Here is a 21,774-nt window from a genome sequence, read left to right as displayed (position 1 = left end):
ATTGAGAAGCTTCTAGAACAATTTACGTTTAGTTGATCCATCTGTTTGTGTTGTATATGGTTTAGCAGCTCCACATGTTTCTGTTCTCCAGATGACTTTTACAGGATATACTGACAAGCTACTAGACCAATTTACAAATGTAGTATCTGCATGTGTTTGTATTCACAAGGATAAGAAGTTCCACGTGTTTGTGTTCTATGACATTTGTAGGATATATTGACAAGTTTCTCCAACAATTTACAATATTAGTAACTCCATGTGTTTGTGTTCTACAGATGTCTATCACGGGATATACTGACAAGTTCCAACAACAATTTACAAGTTCTGTAGTTCCATGTGTTTATATTCTTTGAGGTTTAGCAGCTCCACGTTTGTGTTCTGCAGATGTCCTTCATAGGATATACTGACAATATAAGTTACATTAAGCAAGTGATAATGACATTTTAATGGGACAGTGAAAGATATTGTTTCCTTATACATACAAAAGTTCTAAACATTTAGACTGAACAACATTAGTTGTTTGTGAGGATTTTCAACCTATCTGTGGAAAATGGAATGTAATAAGCAAAGTAATGAATACCAATTATTTTAATTAGGTTTAGTGTTGTCTAGTTTTAACTGAGAATGCTGTAAGAATGATTTTACAGAAAGTTTGTAATTATATAAACACTGGATAACTTTAACAAGTTAATAGTTTTATGAATCCAAAATAAATCTGATTTCATTTCTGCTGTATATAAAATATGATGTCTTAGCCATAGTATAATATCATAACAAAAACACATTCTTGTATACAAGTCAGTTAACAACATACTTGATGTTTGTTTCTTAAACTTGTTCTAAAGCTTCATCCACACTATAATATTTAAAACTAGGAAATGTAACAACACATCTTTTAAAAATTGATGTAATGTGCATTACACCTTAATATAAAAATATTTATTCTTCAGACTAATACTACTTTTGAGATTATATAAGAAAAGTTTAACTTGACTATGTAAGAGTTACTACTAAAATAATAAATTCTTCAGAGTTCAAGATGTCTTTGCATAATCCTATTTTTTAGTTCATTCTGAATTTTTTCAACCTATAAAGATAAAGAAATATTAATATTTTTTATTTCTGTAAACAAACAGATAAAATGTAAGGTAACTCTATTTAATAAGAAAACAATATCAACTTTTATGTCTTTAATTTTCTGTGGCATCACAGAAATAAAAAGAGAGAACTGTTGTTATTCTTAGCATGTCTCAGTTATAAAACAGGATGTTCGATAGTACTAGTTGTACCAGACCACACGTAATACACACTAGTTGAGTGTCGTTATTCTTGATGTCTCAGTTATAAAAGAGGATGTTTGACAGTACTAGTTGAACCAGACCAGATGTAATACACTGTACTTGGCACATCTCAGTCAAGACTGAGAATGTTTGACAGTACTAGTTGTACAAGACCACACGTAATACACACCAGATGACTTGTTATTCTTGACATGTCTCAGTTATAAAAGAGAATGTTTGACAGTGCTAGTTGTACCAGACCACACATTATACACACTAGTTGACTGTTATTTTTTGCATGTCTCAGTTATAAAAGAAAATGTTTCACACAACTAACTGCACCAAACATCTGCTACACACCACAGTTGTTCAGAAATTTACCATTTCAGTATCAAAGCTGGAGACCTACCTTATCTGCATACTGTTGAACATTCTGCTCTCTATTCTTCTGTCCTGGTTTTTTATCACCTTCCCTGCCAGAGTGAAGTTCCATTTCAGCTTCAAAGTACTTCAACTTCTTTACACGATGCTCAAAGTGTTCAAGTTCTTCCTTTAGAAACAAGTTCAGTGGTTACTGTGTTTATTAAGAAAATATACAGAGACTGTATCAGTAGTACAAGTAATTAATTACAGGTATTTTGTCAGTGACAGGTATAACTAGTTACATGGACTGTGTCAGTCATGAATGTAACGAGATACAGAGACAGTGGATTTCATTATATCCATAAAGGTTTGAAATATACTGTTCTCATTAGTGAAATGTGTCAGTGGTAGAAGTTACTAATTACAGGGACTGTGTCAGTGACAGATGTAACTAGTTACAGGGAGTTTGAAAGTGACACATGTAACTAATAACAGGGACTGTGTTAGGGACAGATACTACTAGTTATAGGGACTGTGTACTTCATTAAATCCATGAAAGTTCAAAATATACTGTTTTCATTAGTGAAATGTGTCAGTGGTAGAAGTAACTGATTACTGAGACTGAATCAGTTACAGGGAATATGTCGGTGACAGATGTAACTAATTACAGGGACTGTGTCAGACATAGATATAACTAGTTACAGGGACTGTGTTGGACACAGACATAACTCGTTACACTGACTGTGTCAAAGACAAATACAACTGGTTACAGGGTCTATGTCAGTGACAAAAGTAGCTAATTAATGGGTCTGTCTCAGTAATAGAAGTAGATAGTTACAGGAACTGTGTCAATGACAAATCTAACTAGTGACAGAGATTGTATCAAAGATGGATGGAACTAGTAACAGGGACTGGGTATTTCATTAAATTTATGAAAGTTTGAAATATACTGTTGTCATAAGTGAAACGTGTCAGTGGTAAAAGTAACTAATTACAGGAACTGTGTCAGTGGAAGATGCAACTAGTTACAGGAATTGTGTCAGTGGTACAAGTAATTGATTACAGGTATTGTGTCAGTGACAGATGTGGCTAGTTACAGGGACTATATTATTGACAGATGTAACTAGTTACTGGGAATGTTTCAGAGACAAATGTTACTACTTACAGGGACTATGTCAGGGACAGATGTAACTAACAACAGGGACTGCATCAGTAACAGATGTAACTGTAGCTAAATACAAGGACTGTGTCAAAGACAAATGTAACTTGTTACATGGACTGTGTCAGGGACAGATGTTACCAGTTACAAGGACTATGTCAGTGACTGATATAGCTAATTACAAGGACTGTGTCAGTGACAGATGCTACTAATTACAGAGACTGTCTTGGTGACAGATTTAACTAATTACAGGGACTGTGTCAGAGATACATGTAACCAATTACAGGGACTATGTCAGTTACAGATGTAACTAGTTACAAGGACTGTGTTAGTGATAGAAGTAACTAATTACAAGGACTGTGTTAGAGACAAATGTAACTAGTTACATGGAGTGTGTCCAAGACAGATGTAACTAGTTGCTGGGACTGTGTCAGATACAGATTTACCTAGTTACAAGCACTATGTTAGTGACAGAAGTAAGTAATTACATGGACTGTGTATTTCATTAAATACTTATAGGACTGAAATATGCTGGTCTAATTAGTGAAACAGGTCAGAGGTAGAAATAACTAATTACACAGACTGTGTCAGTGGAACAATTAATTAATTACAGGTTATGTGTCAGTGACAGATGTAAGTAGTTATATGGAATGTCTCAGTGGTAGAAATAATTAATTACAAGTATTGTATCAGTGATAGATGTAAGTAATTACACGTACTGTGTTTTTGGTTTCTTCGATGAATGAGATTAGTGAATGTGTCAGTGACAGATGTAACTAGTTACAGGGACTGTGTCAGTGACAGATGTAACTAGTTACAGAGATTGTGTATTTTATTGTTCTTATAAGATTTGTCTATAGACTAAAACAAACATTTGGGTAGATTTGGATTATACACGTTAAAGTTGGTTTTAAACAATGTGAAAAAGAAAATAAACTTTATCAGCATAAAACAGTGCTAATCATGAGCAGTAAACATTTCAAAGCTGTATAGAATTTATTAATGTAGGAATATTATTTGGTATAGTCTGTTATCTTACTAAACAGTAGGTAGAAAATCGGAGCCTGATTTACTTCTTGATATTAAAGTCACAACTTCCTACCCTATCTACTCAAACTTTTATTGATGTATATGAATAAACCTGGCATCAAAACATTTGTAAAGAATTGAGTTTTAATACTGTATATGTTGAGGTTCTTATTTTGTAATAAAATATTTTAATATCCTCAGTTTCTCCACGTATCAGAATTGTAACATTTTCTCTCTAGGTCTTCCCATTTCACTAATTTATTTACCCTCTTTCAATGAAGTATGGAATTTGAAGTAAATTAGTAATTATAATATAAATGTTACTCAGGTAAAACAATTTTTAAAGCCTTCAATTTTACTTGTTTATATATTTATAAACTATAAAATCAAACCCAGTTGCTGCAGTCATCTTTCCCATCCTCTGTTTCACAAATTGCCAATAGTTCTATCAGATGTTTGATGCTATACAGGGATTATGTATAGTAACAGGGACTACTATTACTGTTACAAGTGACTGAACTACACTAATTACAGTGACAGATGGTACTGATTTATTTCTTGTTGTTAAAGTCAGAACTTCCTACCCTATCTATTCAAACTTTTATTGATGCATATGAATAAATCTCATAGACTGTAGTCTCCTATAAGATACTTAGGATAAACAACTGCAATCTCATGTTGCAAATGGCAGTCATTCTGGGAAAAATAAATAAATAAAATTTAGATTTAATTCCCCCTTTTTTATGGTGGTTATGAGGTCAGTCAATTTGATTGACCCCATACAGAGATAGAGTAGAGAAAATTACAGATAAAGTATGTTTTTTCTGAAAAAAAATATTGCTATTTATTTACAAAGTTTTAAAGATTATACAATTTAATTCTGATAATTTTCAGATGAAGATACCTATTTTTAACCTTAAAATCAAAACCACATTGAATGGTCAACAATCTGAGTGTAAAAATTCATGAAGAAATATTTGATGAGAATATTCGATTAAAACATATGACCTTGTAATGTTTACTGATAGTGTGTGAATTTTCATGAAGGTATGCACACATTATCAAAAGTTATAGTATGACTAACCTAATAGTTACTTTAATGGTATGGAAGGAGTTAAAGATTTAGCTGTTGTTTTTTTTTAACTGAATATGAATCTCTTCAGGATATTGAACTTACTTTTAGTGATGATAACTCACTCGGAGTGAAGTCTGCTTTTTGGGCCAAATTCCATAGCTGCTGAACACGGACTTCCTCAAATTCAGTTTTTTCTGGGCCTTCAACAACATATTTCACTAACCTTTCATACCCATTCTTGACTTCCTTATGCTTTTCTTGAATCATCTGATGTGCTGCACTTACATTCTTCTCCGCACCTTCTGACTCTTCTCCTTCCAGTATTGCCTCGACAGAGTTGTCCATTTCGTCTGTTTAACGGAATATTTGTTTTGAGAATAATTAACAAAACTGCATTTCCAAATCCCAATTAGATAATACAGAAGGCTTAACACATGTTTATTTTTGTTCTACATATCTGTTCTGATTAATTTCATAGAAGGACAGCTGTTTCAACTTCATTTTAACATCTGGAAAATTTTTTAAGTCAAGTAACAAAATGTTTGTTCAGTTATGACATTCTAAAAACAAAGTTAAGCACATTAATAAGCTTACAGCTTCAAGTATGATTCTGTATCCTGCTTATACTTCACATATAATGTATAAGCTGTTCATATTTTGCACCAAGTATTTGTATGGTCAAACACATTTCAGCTGAGAAGCTCTAATAAAAATGTATTACTTTTATATTTAGATAACAAACAGGTGGAATGTGATCTAATCAGGGTAGGTATTTCATGTTTATTGGCACAAAGCGACTAAGCTATCTGTGCCAAACAAGATTTAGTACATTATAATGGTATATGAAAATTAATGTAAAAATATGTAAAATATGTATAATTAAGACCTAACATGCAGACGAAAGTATTATGTTCAAACTTGTTGTCAGTCACCTGAAGTTGGCTTTTCCAGTCCTGGGTTCAGGTCAAAATAAAAATTAAAATATGTAAAAGAAATCATGCTAAAACAGTATATAGTCTAATAAAAACATTAAGTTAAAGAGACCAATGACTCTTAAAAATGTAAAAACATGAGTGAGGCAACCAGTATCACTGATGACATGGTTAATATCAAGGGCAAACCTACCTTAAAAATATGTTTAAAATGGCATCATTGTTCTTGGTTGTAACAATGGCATGATAATAAAATATTTATGATTGTGACCACACAGACCACACATTGGTGCATCAGTACCAGATAAAAGGAAGTGGTGAGTTAAAAAACTCTGACCAATGCATAGCCTAGCCAAAACAACTTCCTTCCTTCAATCTTTACAGAAACAAAATGGCCAAAAAGCTAAAAAAGGCTTGATTTGAAAAAGCTTATTATTTCGTTGCAAACTGCAGGTCGACTGCCAAATGGTGTACAGTCAAGTTTTCATAACTAGACCATATTCCGTGTACGGAACAGGTATGGTGGTGATAGAGCCAGAGCAGATGGACTTTGCTGCTCTGTCAGCTAGCTTGTTCCCACGAATACCAACATGACCTGGTATCCAAAAAAACTGGAGCGATATAGATGATAGAGAAATGGGCCAGTTTGATTTGGATATTAATAAGAATAGGATGGTAACTAACATGGATGATGTAAGGGCCAATATACAGCTGAGTGAATAAGTACAGATTGTACAATTTGTATATTTCATAGTTTCAATATGATTCAGGGCAAGAGAAATGGCATACAATTTGGCAGTGAACAGATAAACTGTAGAGGGGATTCTGTGTGCTACAACCGAACTGTAACAAACCATGGCAGAGCCTACAGAGTTACCTGGTTTTGAACCTTCTGTATATATGAGAATTGATGGATCATTTGAAAGATGTTCAGCAAATAAAGAGTGATATTTCCAGTCAGGAGTACTGGCCTTCCTCAGATGACTCAAAGATAGGTCACAGTTGATGATAGTAATTAGCAATGATGTAAGAGGCCAATCTGTTGATACTGTTATGTTATTCAAAGATAGATCCAATTTTTCTGATTGTGCCTGAATAAGAAGGCTAAAAGGAACAATGGCAGATTTTCTATTATAAAAAAGTGTGGCCCACTGATGATGGAAACACAACCCGAAGTAGGATGCTGTGGTAAAAAGCAAAGTTTGGAAGCATACATAAGAGACAGTTGCAAATGGTGAATATACAGAGGGGGTTCATGAGACTTCACATACAAACTTTGGACTGGAGAAGTATGAAAGGCCCCAGTGCATAGCTGAAGCCCCTAATGGTGGATAGGATCCAACATTTTCAGTGCTGAGATTCTGGTAGAACCATAAACCTACAGTCAAGTTTGGATCGGATAAGGGCAAAATAAATTTTAAGCATGGAGTATCATTCTGCTTCTCAAGAGGTGAAAGAAAGGACACAGAGGATGTTCAGTGCTCTTATACATTTGATACAAAGTTGTTTAATGTGGGAAATAAAGTTTAACTTACAGTCAAATATAAGACCCAAGAACAACAAGAAGTACAACATCATCAATACGAAGTTCTGGATCTGGATGAATACCCTGTTGGTGGCAGAAATGTATATAAACAGTTTTAGGGAGAGAAAGGTGAAAACAATTTACTGTGATCCATTTAAGTATACGATTGACTGCAGTTTGTAGCTGCTACTCAATAAACCTCATGTTTGATGACTGACATGAGATGTGAAAGTCATCAATGAAATGACCATTTGCAACTGTAGTATGTAGCTGTTCAATGACAGGATTAACCTTTATAATGAAAAGAACACAGCCCTGAGGGACTCCAAGATCCTGCAGGAAAAAACAGGAAAGTGTTGAGCCCACACCGACCTGGAATTGGCAGTTCATTAAAAAATGCTTAATAAAAAGTGGCAAATTGCCATGCAATCCATATGAGTGAAGGTCTCGCAGAATGTCATTTCTCCATGTTATATCATAAGAATCTCTAAATAAAAAAAATAGAAACAAGATGTCGCTTCAAAAAGACTTCTCTGACTGATGTTTCAAGGCAAATTAAATGGTCTATCATGGAGCATTGTCTTCAGAACCCACACTGAGTGGGTGAGAGAAGGTTATTTGATTTAGGAATCAAATAAGATGAGCATTAATCATCTTCTCTAAGGTCTCACTAAGACAACTCATCAAAGCAACTGGCTGGTAATTCGAAGGAATCTTTGGATCCTTCCCAGATTTCAAAATAGGGAGTACAACAATATGGAGCACAAGCATCAGGAAAGACATTCTCCTGCCATATCCGGTTAAAGACAGCCAAAAGAATAGTAAGAGAGACAGGAGAAAAGTGGCATAGCATTTTCTAACATATACCCTCAGGTCCAATTGATGTATTGCCAAAATGATGAAGTGCAAGTTTGAGTTCCACCAGTGTAAGAGTGGGATTGTAGACAGAGGGATAATCAGTCAAAAAGGAGAGAAACATGTTCAACTCATGTTTTACTAGCTAAGAAGGAAGGGGATGAGTTTGAAGAGCTAGATACATGAGAGAAACATTCACCAAAAGTATTGGCAATGCTCTGAACATCAGCAACTTCATGGCCATTGAATATTAAGATAGAGAGGGGGGCAGAAGAAAACTTTCCATTCACTTTCTGGATCTTGTCCCACATGAATTTTGAACTGGTGGTTGAAGAAATGCTGGAGGTGTATTTTTTCTTGCTTTGAAGTTAACTTGCCGAGACTGTGCATGGGCTTGTTGAAATGTAATGTGGTTTGTAAGAGTGGGATATCTACGAACTTTATCCCAAGCACGTTTCTGAGCTTTTCATGTTATAGAACAAGCAGAATTCCACCAAGGACAGGAATGCCATGGGAAAGATGTTGAGGTCTTGGGGATGCACTGAGCAGCTGCTTGAATAATACAGTTAGTTACTGCTGCTACACTATCATCTTTTGATGATTTACATAAGATGGCAGGATAAAGTTTTGATAGAGCAGTGAAAGAGAGCTAGTTGGCCTGGTCCAACTTCCACTGGAAGGCACACAGGTCAAGTGGCACTGACCACAGCCAATCTCTCTTAATATGATAGGAAAATGATCACTACTCCATGGATTGACATCAACCTCCCAAGAAAAGCAAGTGAAAAGTAAAGGGTTAGCAGATAGAAATATCTATAGCAGTAAATGACTAACTGGGTGCATGAAAATAAGTGTAAGAGCCAGTATTGAAGAGAGACAGGTTGTGATTCAGGAGTACTTGCTCTATAGCATGACCCATCACATCAATACTAGAACCACCCCTGAGGGGGATTATGCTCATTAAGATCTCCCAAAATTAAAAAGGGGGTTGGGAGTTGCTCAATGAGGGCATCAAGGTCTGATGGATGATAATTTTTTCTGGGGGTAAGGTACAGAGAGCAAACAGTGATGGTACGACCCAAGGAGATATGGATGGCTACAGCCTCCAAGGGCATATTCAATGACAAGGACCGGATGGTCACATATTGATCAACCAGCAGTGCTACTCCCCCATGTCCTTGTCCTATACATGACCTGTCATTTTGGTATAAGGAGTATTGTCAAATTGTGACTGTATTAGTAGGTTTTAAAAATGTTCCCTGCAAAGAAAGGCATTTGGGATGATAAAAGTCAATCAAATACTTGATGTCATTCACATCTGATTGAAAACCTCAACAGTTCCACTGGATTAACATGGCCATTTTTATTTATTTTGGAAGAGTATATGGCAATAAGACCCTCTGCTTGCAGCCTTGCTTTTTTCTTTATTGGATGTGGGTCAGTCACTCTCTAGTGATCCTGCTCTGGATCAAGTTGGCAGATCGGTGTTTATAGACATATGTTCCAGTGATTGACGACATGAATGGTTTGTTTAATTTTTGGGATGTCAAGAGAGGAAGACCCCACAGAAATGCCTGAGCTTGAACAAAGTGAAGTTGGGCAATGGTTGGAAGATGTGGTTGGGACAGAGATAGAAGTAGATACTGATTTGTTAACTTTGTTGATTTTGGAGGGTACTAAATTAAGATGTGCTGTTAAGGATTCTGTAGGAGGTACAGAAAGGTCTCTAGTAGTGGAATGGATTACAGCAGCATAAGTCAAAGATGGAATTGGGAATAGTAATTTCTGAGCCTCTGGGTAAGTAATATTGGGAACTATCTTTAGATATTGTACTTCTTTCTCTTCTGCCCATTTAGGGCAAAAAGTAAAATTGGAAGGATGTGGACCATCACAGTTACAGAGATGCCAACCATTATGATTTGAGCATAATCATTACGATATTGGTGTGTACATTACAACTATATGCTCATACAGACAAATATTACAACTTGTTGCAACTCCCAAATTATTATATATTATATAGGCCTATACAATAAAATGATAAATTGTTCCCCTAGGGCTTGAAAGGGGTGAAAAGAAAATTTCTAGTGAGATACAAATAAATTTTGATAATAAATAAAAGACATAGTCCAAATGGCTACTGCCGATAATCATGTTTGTGCTTGAAATAATAAAAAATATTTGTATCTCCGAAGTCTACCAATACTTTGAGTGTGGTGCTTCTCCATACTGGGTACGTGGGGGAATCCATAGTTACGTCATCAGCGCTTGTCAGCCAATCAGCGCTCGCATAGAAGAGTATTTCTTATTTTCTAAGTGGCATAGAAACACCACTGTGATTGTTCACAAGATGGAAAAAAAGAGACCTCGTTCACCAGATTGTCTTGTTTCTGGCAAATCTAAAAGGACTCTGTCTACAATCACTATGCTCAGTCATTTGAAATAGCTGGCATCTCTGCAGTTAATACAATGCAGTTCTAGTTGGCATTCAAAAGCATCATGATCTTTACCAGCACAAGGGGCACCTGTCAAGGAACCACAGCAAGATGTTTTTGAATGACCAAATCACTGACAATGTAAACATCTAACAGGGTTAGGAATATAAAGCCGTACCTTAAAATTCAGATATCCTGCCTTGACTCTGGTAGGAGGATGTGATGTTTGCCAGTAGTTGGATTTTTCTCTATGCTGTCATGCTTGTTTGTTTTTTTTTATTTGAGGGGTATCCATAATAGAAAAAGAATATTTTGGTGCCCGCTGACCCCATCCACCATGGAACCCTATGAGGGGAAGCACTACTGTGCCATGTAAGGTCACTGCAATGACACCAGGGTTTCATAAGCAATATACGTGAACACCAGTATCAGACACAATGTCCACTACACCTGTTAAGGACGTCCTAAGCTAGCACTCAGTTGACCCTGGCCCAAATGGACAAGCCGATTGATCTTGGGAGCCACCCCAAGACTGCCCATCTACAGCAATTCAAGGCCAAAGTGGTGTGTTGGAGTTGGGCCCCTCAACCACCAGGGTCTTCTCCTCTCCTTCATGAATCACCACACATGGCAAACATGTAGGTGGATGTTTAGATCCCAGAGGAGGTAAACTGAAAGTACAGAGATTTCTCTGGGAGGTCTCCTCACCACATACAGGATCACCACATCAAGGGGGATCTAATCAGGGTTGTTTTCAACAACTTCAGAGCTAATTACTGGTGGATTATGATCTAATCAGGGTTATATTTTCAAGAAGTACAGAGATAAATACTGATGGATTCTGATATAATCTGGGTGTATATTTTCAATAAGTCAAGAGCTAAATCAGGATCATATTTTCAACAAATGCACAGTTAATTACTAGTTGATTCTGATATAATCTGGGAATATATTTGCAACAAGTAAAGAACTAATTATTGGTGAAACAGATCACCTGAGTTAATTGGACAAAAGACTGATGAAATAAGCCATATTCATTCATTTTACAAAGTAAAGAACAGCAAATCATTTTATTGTTTTAACATTATGGAGGTATAAATATTTTATTTTAACAGTGGTGAGATAAAAAAATCATCTTATTGTTTTAACACTGTGGATGTATTACAAATTATGTTATTATTTTAACATTAGAGAGGTATAAATATTTCAATAGTGGTGAGGTATAACAAATTTTATTGTTTTAACACTGGATGTATGACAAATTATGTTATTTTAACATTATGAAGGTATAAATAATTATTTTATTTTGACAGTGGGAAGGTGTGACAAACCATTTTATTGTTTTAACAGAGGGGAAGTATGACAAATTGTTTTGACAGAGGGAAGGTATGACAAGTAATCCTATTGTATTCTAAAGATGCTATTATTTTAACATTACAGAGGTATAAATATTTTATTTTAACAGTGGTGAGATAAAAAAATCATCTTATTGTTTTAACACTGTGGATGTATTACAAATTATGTTATTATTTTAACATTAGAGAGGTATAAATATTTCAATAGTGGTGAGGTATAACAAATTTTATTATTTTAACACTGGATGTATGACAAATTATGTTATTTTAACATTATGAAGGTATAAATAATTATTTTATTTTGACAGTGGGAAGGTATGACGAACCATTTTATTGTTTTAACAGAGGGGAAGTATGACAAATTGTTTTGACAGAGGGAAGGTATGACAAGTAATCCTATTGTATTCTAAAGATGGCTAGTAATGGTATGGGTATTAAAACTTTCATTAAAATATAGCACAGAACAATGTCTTGACCTTCTTAGGCCATCTTCAGGTTAAGAATTATCTTTAGAATCAGAATCTTTTAACATATTTTATTCAAACTAATAATTGATGCATGTGACAAAAGCATAATTTATTCTGACAACATGAGCTTGTGATAAAACCTTAGAGTATGGCAGGCAGAATCTAACTGTAAAATGTTACCACTATAAGTTAAACCTTCAGACACCAGTAATTTAGTTCAATATAAACTCACACTAAGCAAAGAACATTTGTTTTGAATTTCAAGATATTAAATATCCTTCATTGATTGCTATTGAGGGAGTTTATCTCAAAGAGTCTGCACTTACATTCCCTTCTCATTTTCTAATTAAATTAATTAGGTAATGTAATTATGTAGAGTTGAGGTATGAATGTTTGGCTGTTACTGGTATGAAAAGAAACAGTTCATTTAGATTTTAACATATTAACAAAACAATTGAAAATGTCATACTGTATTTTGTTGTCAGCAGTTTCTTCTACAGAAATGCTACAAATATCTAAGAGAAAGAATAATCAAGAATGCAGTAGCAGTCTATAACATCACCAAAAAAGGGCAAGAAGCAATAGAAGTGGTTTGGACACACAGTAAGAAGTATGAAGAACATGCAGTGAGAGGGACCTTGGAAATTATAGTGGAGGGACAAAGAAGAGATGCAGTAATGGACAAGGTGTAATGGTCTAAAATGAACATACTGCTACATTGAGGATTCAACAACAGTTAATAAACACAATCCTGGTCATGATTTTGCACCAATACTAATAAACAATTTACCACAAATATTAATAAATCAATAATAATGGAATCAGGAAAGAAGCACCAGAAAGATAAAAACCTATTTCCAAAAAATACAGCAAATACAATATTCAAACAATACGTTTCAACACTAACAAGAATAAAGTAACAAACAGTAGTAACTATATAATTCAATAAATCTCATGACTATATTTCCTTTAGCAATGGTATTAATTCACTGAATAGGTCATCAGAGTACAAACTTGTGTGACCATATATTTACATCATAAAGACATGTACTTATTTACTCTAAATACAAATAATTATGTACAAGATGTGTTAGTGTTTTAATGAAACTAAATATTCACAGACAAACTAAATCATAGAAGGAAGTAACAAGTGAATAATGAACACAACCATAATCACAAGAGATATAAAGAAGGTCAATGGAAATACAATTGTAATCTATGGACAAGGAAGCACCAAGCAGATGATCCCATATCAAAGTGGGATTCAGACTGAAAGAAGTGGTTGCTTCTGTATAAAGGACTTGTATATTTATCAAGCTTATGTATTAACAAATTTCACTTGTCTTTACAAGTTGAAGATAATGATGTTATATTACTCAGTGAAAACCAAAATATCAGTTTGCATGTTATAGATGGTAAGCAATGTTATAATTGTTATAAACAAATAAGGTAAACATAAGTTATTAATTACATTTAACAAGAAGATATATACTCATACAAACAGAAAGTACATTAACTATTCATTTTATTCTTACCAAAAAATAAAATACTTTAGAAATCAATTATTGTTATTAGTTGTCATGACACTGGCCATGCAGCCAGTTGTTGTTTATATATAATTTGACAGCTGTGTGTAACTCAGATATTTAGATTTTAAATGGCCTAAACCAGTAAAGTTAGATGCACAGTAATACAATATTGTGGAAATATGTTGTGTACAGACATCAAATACTTGTGGGTGAAAACTTAGTCAATATTTTAAAGCATAAATTACAAAAATAGATATTAATTACTAAAAAGAAGAGAATTGAAAAAATTGGGCATGACCAAACTAACATTTGATGATCTATTTTCTGCATGACAAGAGTCCTCAAGGGTATTCCTACCGATTGGAGGTTGCTACAGATCAGTGACACACTGTGAACATATCTCATCTTGTCAGAAAAACTAGGTATTGTTGATATAAAAACAGAAACAGTTAATTTAGTACAAATTAACATTTACTGTTTAAAGAAGTCAGATACAGCATCAGCCTGCAAAACATCCACATGGAAGGCAATACAGCAGTAAGTCTACAGATTTGCAACACTAAAATCAGGGGTTTGATTCCCTTCAGAGGAAAAAACAGATAGTCCAATATTGCTTTGTCTTAAGAAAAGACACAAACACTGTTTACAACCTTTATGCATTTTTTTTTAAACATGGACTGAATAATTAGGCTTAATAATAACACAAAATTAAATTTAAAAAAATAGTTACTAACCGTGACAATGGCTGATATTCATTTACTGTACACATTTAGTTCATTGTGATTGTTGTATAAAGCCAGTGTCTTTGCTATGCAATGAAACCTTCATTAAACAAAATATATATTCATTAAATAATACCCTGTACTGATTTTTCAGACCAATACCTCCTGACAGTGAGAATGTGAAATAAATATTTTACATACTATGAAAATAGGAATTTTACTTTTACAGTAGTAATATGCAAAACATTCTATTCCTATCATCTTGTTTTAATTTAATATGTGACAAATTATTCTTGTTTCTTTACAGATTCCATGATGTCAAACAAACAAAAGATACAATAATGTCTATGTAAATACTTATCACTGTTTAATTAAATACCCTCACTATTTACATCTACTTTATAGAATTACTTTAGTTCTCATATTTTTTTTTGATTTGGCACATACCATTCTGTAATTCAGCTCCCTGGTTAGCTTTCTCCACCAGGGTGTGGTACTGCTCAATTTTCTCCTGATGATGCTGAAATTCTTCCTTTAATTTCTTAAGTTCTTCATCTGTAAAACTTTTGTTTATTACGATGGATACAAATATGTACTTTTGTAATACTAAACTCAGTTCTCTTGTAAAATTCTGTATTACTGGAAATTTAAGATGCAACTTTTTCACATTTTTCCAAACTCAAAGTTAGACTTAAATTAGAGATATTATTTTTCACTCTTAGAAAGTCTCATAAACATTGAAACATTACTTTCCTCAAACAACAAAGATTTCCGAAAAATCTCCTGTATCAACAAACAGATTGGACAATATTTTAAAAAGAACTTAGAAAGACTGAAAATACACATGTAAAATGTCGAATTTGTCGATGTTGGTGCCTCTAGCGGTATAGTTGGATAACGGCGTTCTCACTCTTTATTTGACTTTCCTGTTGTTCAAACGCTATTTTCTTGTGTTATTTATTTTCATTGCATTTTTTACCCATAAAAAACATTTTACGTAGGATGCCAAATATAAAACAAAAGTTATTTTACATGCCAATCACATTGCAAATCATGCAGCCAGTATACAGTAAGTGAGGCAAATGTATATCACTGGTGTGGTATGAAAACCAAGTTGTTTTCTTGCAAGAAAAGTACAAAGTAATTTTTTGGCCCAAGAAAAGGAAGGCATCTTGAAACTGATGCTGCCATTTTAACATATTTCAAAAAGTTATAAAATAAAGGACAGACTGTAACGAGAGAAAATGTTAGAAGCTAAAGAATATGCAGGAAACAGTGCTATTTCTTTCAAGGCTATTTGTGGCTCGTGTGAGAAATTTATGAAAAGAGAAGGTTTATCATTAAGGCAAAGGAAAACAATTAGTCAAGATTGCTGTAATATTTTGAAACAAAACTTATTTAATATGAATGTTATGTCTATGCCAAAGGAATCAATATTCCCTAAACAAAATTGGTAACACAGATGAAACAGCAATTTTATCGACATGCTGTCGATGTAAATGTTAAACATAGGTGAATATCAAAACCACTAGTCATGAAAAGATAAAGAGTTGGTGTCATGCTATGTGTAACTGCAGATGGAAATAAATTACCACCGTATGTCATTTTAAACAAAAAATCATTGCCAAAAGAACATTTTTTGCAAAGATGTAATAGTTTGCACACACAAAAAAGTGCATGGATGACATCAGAGTTAATGGAAGAGTGGTTGAGATGTGTATGTAACGTCAGCCTGGTGCATTACTAAAGCAATGGAGCATGCTGGTAATGGATGCATTTCATGACCATCTTGAATAAAATTAGGGTAGATTAAGGAATAAAATCAGCTATCTTGTGATAATTCGTGGCAGAATAACAGGTTAGTTTCAACTTCTTGATGTGGCCATTAACAGGTCATTCAAAGATCGTATCTGTAAGCATTATGATGTTTAGCTGAATAAAGAGAATTATACTTTGACACTGAATGGCAAAATAAAAAGGGCATCAGCATTAACAACAGTAGAGTGGATTTCAAATAGATTGGAGAGAAGTATTGAACAATATTATTAGAAAACAGTTTATAAAGTGTTGTTTATCCAATGTGGAAAATGGAAGGCAAGAAGGCATTCTTTGGGACAATAGTGGATCAAGCGATGAAGATACTTCAACTTCAGAATATAACAGAGAGTCGGAAGAAACATCAGAGTAACATTCTTATTAAATAAAGAAAGCTGGAAGAAACATTATTGTAATGAAATTTTTAATTTCCTGTATATTTTATAATTATTTTTTGTATTTCATTTTAAATACATTATTCATATTTTTGATTTGTTAATAGACTCTTATAAAACATATTTAGTCATTTCTAATTATCATGCAAATTTTTTTGTGAGATATGTCTTAAATTCAAAGTAATATGATATTTACATATAAACTCGAATCTCAAAGAAATAATTCTCACATAATTAGCAGATGCAACCTCTATGTTGTTGATGATAAAGAAAAATAAAGAAGAGGTTTGGTGAATATATACTGCAGTATTACTAGTTTAAACTTAAAGTAAGTAAATAAAACAATAAACATATTTGTAACTTGGATTTAGGAATGACTGGTACAAAAGAAAATGAACATAACAGAGATGTTAATGTTACATTCTATACAAATCCCTTCTTTGCTCCAAACCTTCCCTACATTGTATTTTCACAACAGAAAGTGTAATATAAACACTTCCTGATCCTGTTCCCTTTGCAATAGTCTTTCCTACATGTATTCATAAATAATTTACATAGAAACCATCTTGTATCAAAAGATGGTTTCTACATATCTCCTCAGAAGCTACACAGCTTAAACATTAGTAAAATAGTCACTATTTACATTTTAAAACTGTTACCTGTAAATCCTGACTTTTCAGCTTTCCACCATAACTTGTTTAACTTTTTATCAGTAAAGAGTCTCTTGTTGAGAAATTCAACAGACTGATCATTGTACAACTGATCATATTGACTTTCTGGATCAAGTTTAGTATCACTTCCCAGGCCATACTTTTTCATTATACCTGAAGAAAAAATATCTTCAATATCTGTCTTTTCTAGTTAAAAAAAACATAGGACACAGAATCTCAGTCTTTCATGCTATACAAGTATTACTGAAATAGCAGTGGTCTTCTCAACCATTCAATAAGCCACTGAGATACATTTGAATCAAATCCTTCAACAGTTTTAGTCTTTATGAGCTAATTCATAATTTGTTTTTATAAATATTAGAAACAAAAATCCCAAAAGAGATACTAAAGATGACTCAATGTTAGAATTTAACATTAATATAGATTTTCTATTCTACCACATACCTTCTCCTCTAATTTTTTACATTTTCAAAACACCTAAGACTTAAGTAAGCAATTAACCTTATGTTCATTAACTTTTTATAGATAGTATGAATGTGGCAGTAAACAACACTCAAAACTGACAAACAGACGTGTGCTAGGACATAGGTCAAAGATCTTAAAGAGTAATATAGCACTTCAAACAAGTATTAAAAGTGTACATCTTCTGTCAAAAACAGTATAGAATTAGGTAATGATTCCTTGTATTATTTGTACTACTTGAATATGTTGTGAAAGTTCTGTAACCAAAATGTCTATCCCTATAAACTAATCACAAGAAGGTAAAGCTTTCCTACCATTTTATCTCACAAAAAAGCTTAAATCAAAATGTCTATTTACAAGGAAACTGGTCCTTATTAGGTTATGAATAGATTGGAAGCATGTTATCTATCTCTACAAAATACTTGTTTTGGGAAGAAGGAAATATTTACCTAACCAAGTATGTCTTGAAAGTAAGAACATATTGTATCTCTCTTAAAAAAATACTTGTCTTGGGAAGAAGATACAATTTACCTCACTGAGTATGTCTTGAAAGTAACAAGAACATATTGTCTTTCTCTAAAAAATACTTGTCTTGGGAAGAAGGCAATATTTACCTGATTAAGTCATTTAAGTAATAAGAACATATTGTCTATATCTAGGTCTAAGGAAGGAAGGACTTCCCAAACATTGGTTTCAAATACTGACTGTCAATTTTGAAACTATTAGTGCTACTTGGTACTGGAATGCAGTGTAGTGCTTGATTTAGGGGAGAGGGAGGTGGTGTAGGTAGCAAGTTTGAAAGAAATTACATATAGAGAAAAGTTGGAAGCTTAACTTGAAACTAAATACTTGTTTCCTAGTTTCCACTAATGTAAGTGTAAGTTAATGAAATAAATGTTTTCTATTTATTAACAGAGTGAAAACCCTAAGGCTATTGAGTATTAATTACTAACTTAATAGAGCCAAAAGTGGCAAATTTTAAACTTGCCAGAGATGTGAACTAGAATACAATTTGTATTGCTAACTGTTTTACTTAACAATAATAAGTATTATAACAGGTTCTTTGTGTTAAAGACTTAGTTAAGTTACTAGTAACACATCTTTTGGTTATGTGCATACAATGTGGTAAAAGAAATATTTAAAACTTTATAAATCTCATTACAATACAGGATTAATAATAAAACACAACCAGTGAGTTTTCTTCTCAGTTCAGCTTCTTTTAATCCATCCTTATCTTGTCCATCAGCTTTCAGTTTTTTCAATGTCAGCTCTTCTTTGTCCTGAACTTTTAGATCCAAATACAATTTTTTAAGCTTCTGTTCAATCAATCTCTGGTGGAAAATTATATTTAAAAAAAATACAATTGACAAGTACATAACTATTTGAATTCACACAAGTTCACTCAAATAACAACTCAAGAAATGTTTACAAAAACTTAAATAACATAGATGACATACATACAGGGGGCCACGTCATTCAAGGATGTCCCTGCTACAACCAGTTTTCTGGAAAGTAAACATTTACATCTATTCTTCATTTATTAGGAAATCATAAATTCCCCTCTTAAGTTCTACAATAAATATTAATTTTTTTACCAGTAACGTAATATTTCTACTAAAAATTAATGATATTCCTCTGCAAATAGTCCAATTCCTTATTAACCTGTGACCACCAGGAAAACAGTAAAGCTTTTTTTTTTTTTTGGTACCAAGCTGTACCTAAACCTCAAATGACAATTACTGTTAATTACACTGAAAAGAATATTTCGGTAAACAAACAAATGATTACTTTTGGGTTCCTATACAGTCTGCATAATGTTGGCAATAACTTTTGAATGTTGGCGAAGAAAAACTAAAACAGAATTAATGCAATTACGACAATACGCTGATAAAATTTTCTTTATAGTGCTATTCAACCAACGATCGTCTATAGTTCGTAACACTTAAACTTAAGTGAAACAATATTACTACAAAAACAAAATAATACACACCCTTTGAGCTTTTTCCCATATTAAATTAATTGTCTGCATGCGAAAAGGCTTTTCAAGAGTTCCATATTGGGTCGTTTGGACATTCATTTCTTCTGAATATTTTGACTTTGAAAACGCAATGCCTACTCCTACAGTTCCAAACAAAGTTACAGACCAAAGATTAAAGACTTTCATCCCCATAGAAATAAAAATTAAGCTTAGGCGTAACCTGCCTCTCATACTTTTCACAAAACGTATTTTAAAATAATGGAACGTAATTAACTCAACAGATTACGTATATAGATAATAATATTTTCTACGTAAAAGTAACTTACGCAGACGGTTAATAATATAGTAATTTTAATATTAATATGATAATAAGAATATTATTACACTTGCAGAAGAATCACGTAACCACACATCTCAAATAGCCAACAAACAACAGCGTTACCTAGTGGTACTAAAATTGAAAAATTGTGGAGGGAATTTAAGTTTAGAAAAGTTTCAAAAAGATTTTGGGATCTGAAAACCAACACAGGATGACAAAGAAAGAACTCAGTAGCATTTATATACTGTCTTCAATTACTATTTACACCTACAAAAGTGAAGTAAAAATATGATATTAGAAAAATTACTTATTTCATTTGTTTGAAGGCTTTAGTTAGTTTTGAATTTTGCGCAAAGGAGCATGAAGGTTATCTGCGCTAGCTGTCCCTAATATAGCAGTGTAAAAATAGAAGGAAGGCAGCTAGTCATCACCACCCACCGCCAACTCTTGGGCTACTCTTTTATCAACGAATAGTAGGATTGACTGTCACATTACAATGCCTCCACGGCTGAAAGAGCAGGCGTGTTTGGTTTGACGGAGACCTAATCCGCGACCCTCGGATCACGAGTCGAGTGCCCTAACCACCTGCCCATGCAGGCCCTGTTTAAGGGTACTATATAATCTTACATCTGCAGTAGATAAGATCCAGGGATTTTTTTTTTCATTTTCACAAGTTTTCGTAATCAGATTGGTAAATTAAAACTTATCCTTAAACTTTAAATGAAATTATGTGTAGTACAAAATCTTTGACAATCAAGTTTAAAAATTGGCCTCTAGTCTTCAAGTTATAATAAAAAAATTTAGTTCAATTAACATTTTGCCACACCAATTTAACAACCATTGGTAGCATAAAAAAGTGACTCAAAGAAATATGTACAAACATAATATAATGTTATGGGACAATAAGAAACCTGTTGGTCCATCTCGGATGTATCATCCTCTAAATTAAACTAAATGATATGTAATTGCTATAGTACTGATCGGAAAATACGATGTGTTGATATTTTTGTTGAAGCAGAACAAAAACTCTCAGGTCATTACGCAACATAAAGGATGTAGAACAGGGGTGTGCAACATTTTTCGTCGGTGGGCCATATAACCAACTTCATCAATCAAGCGGGCCACTTAAAAAACAAGCTTATTCGTGTACATGCACAATAAATAAAAAAAAATTCTCAAAATGCAAGCAATAATATTTTATATTTTTGCATGAGTGATCATTTTAGTGCGACACTTGAAATTTAGAGTCCTTGCAGAGCTTGTCAATATCAGCTTTGACAGAAGTGGTTGCCACTCTTAACTGACTGGTCAAATGTTCATCAGTCAGCTGACTTCTACATTTGGTTTTGATGAGCTTCATTTTGGAGAAAAATTGCTCACAGCAGTAGGTGCTACCAAAAAGGGAGGC

The 21,774-nt window shown here is 33.3% G+C and overlaps 1 protein-coding gene across 4 annotated transcripts; it reads right to left on the bottom strand.

Moving 5' to 3' along the window:
• Window positions 1-421: 421 nt before the first annotated feature.
• Window positions 422-20,500, bottom strand: LOC143247157 (alpha-2-macroglobulin receptor-associated protein). 4 transcript variants are annotated; one of them, XM_076494797.1, is made up of 9 exons: window positions 20,432-20,500; window positions 20,060-20,187; window positions 19,531-19,574; window positions 19,259-19,400; window positions 17,596-17,760; window positions 15,174-15,281; window positions 5,009-5,256; window positions 1,690-1,830; window positions 422-1,087 (listed from the first exon to the last, which is right to left on the bottom strand). In XM_076494797.1, exons 3-9 carry the CDS (start codon window positions 19,543-19,545, stop codon window positions 1,028-1,030), a joined length of 879 nt encoding a protein of 292 aa, XP_076350912.1. In that variant the 5' UTR covers window positions 19,546-19,574; window positions 20,060-20,187; window positions 20,432-20,500; the 3' UTR covers window positions 422-1,027. The 4 variants fall into 4 exon arrangements, with proteins under 4 accessions (XP_076350912.1, XP_076350910.1, XP_076350911.1 ...); XM_076494795.1 differs by lacking the exon at window positions 19,531-19,574 and having other exon boundaries at window positions 20,432-20,486; XM_076494796.1 differs by having other exon boundaries at window positions 20,060-20,477.
• Between the last annotated feature and the right edge of the window lie 1,274 nt (window positions 20,501-21,774).

This window comes from Tachypleus tridentatus, chromosome 3 (genome assembly GCF_004210375.1).
Source record: "Tachypleus tridentatus isolate NWPU-2018 chromosome 3, ASM421037v1, whole genome shotgun sequence".
Classification (NCBI taxonomy): Eukaryota; Metazoa; Arthropoda; class Merostomata; order Xiphosura; family Limulidae; genus Tachypleus; species Tachypleus tridentatus.
Note: the sequence above shows the minus strand (reverse complement) of the source record. Positions and strands in the feature narration are given on the sequence as shown.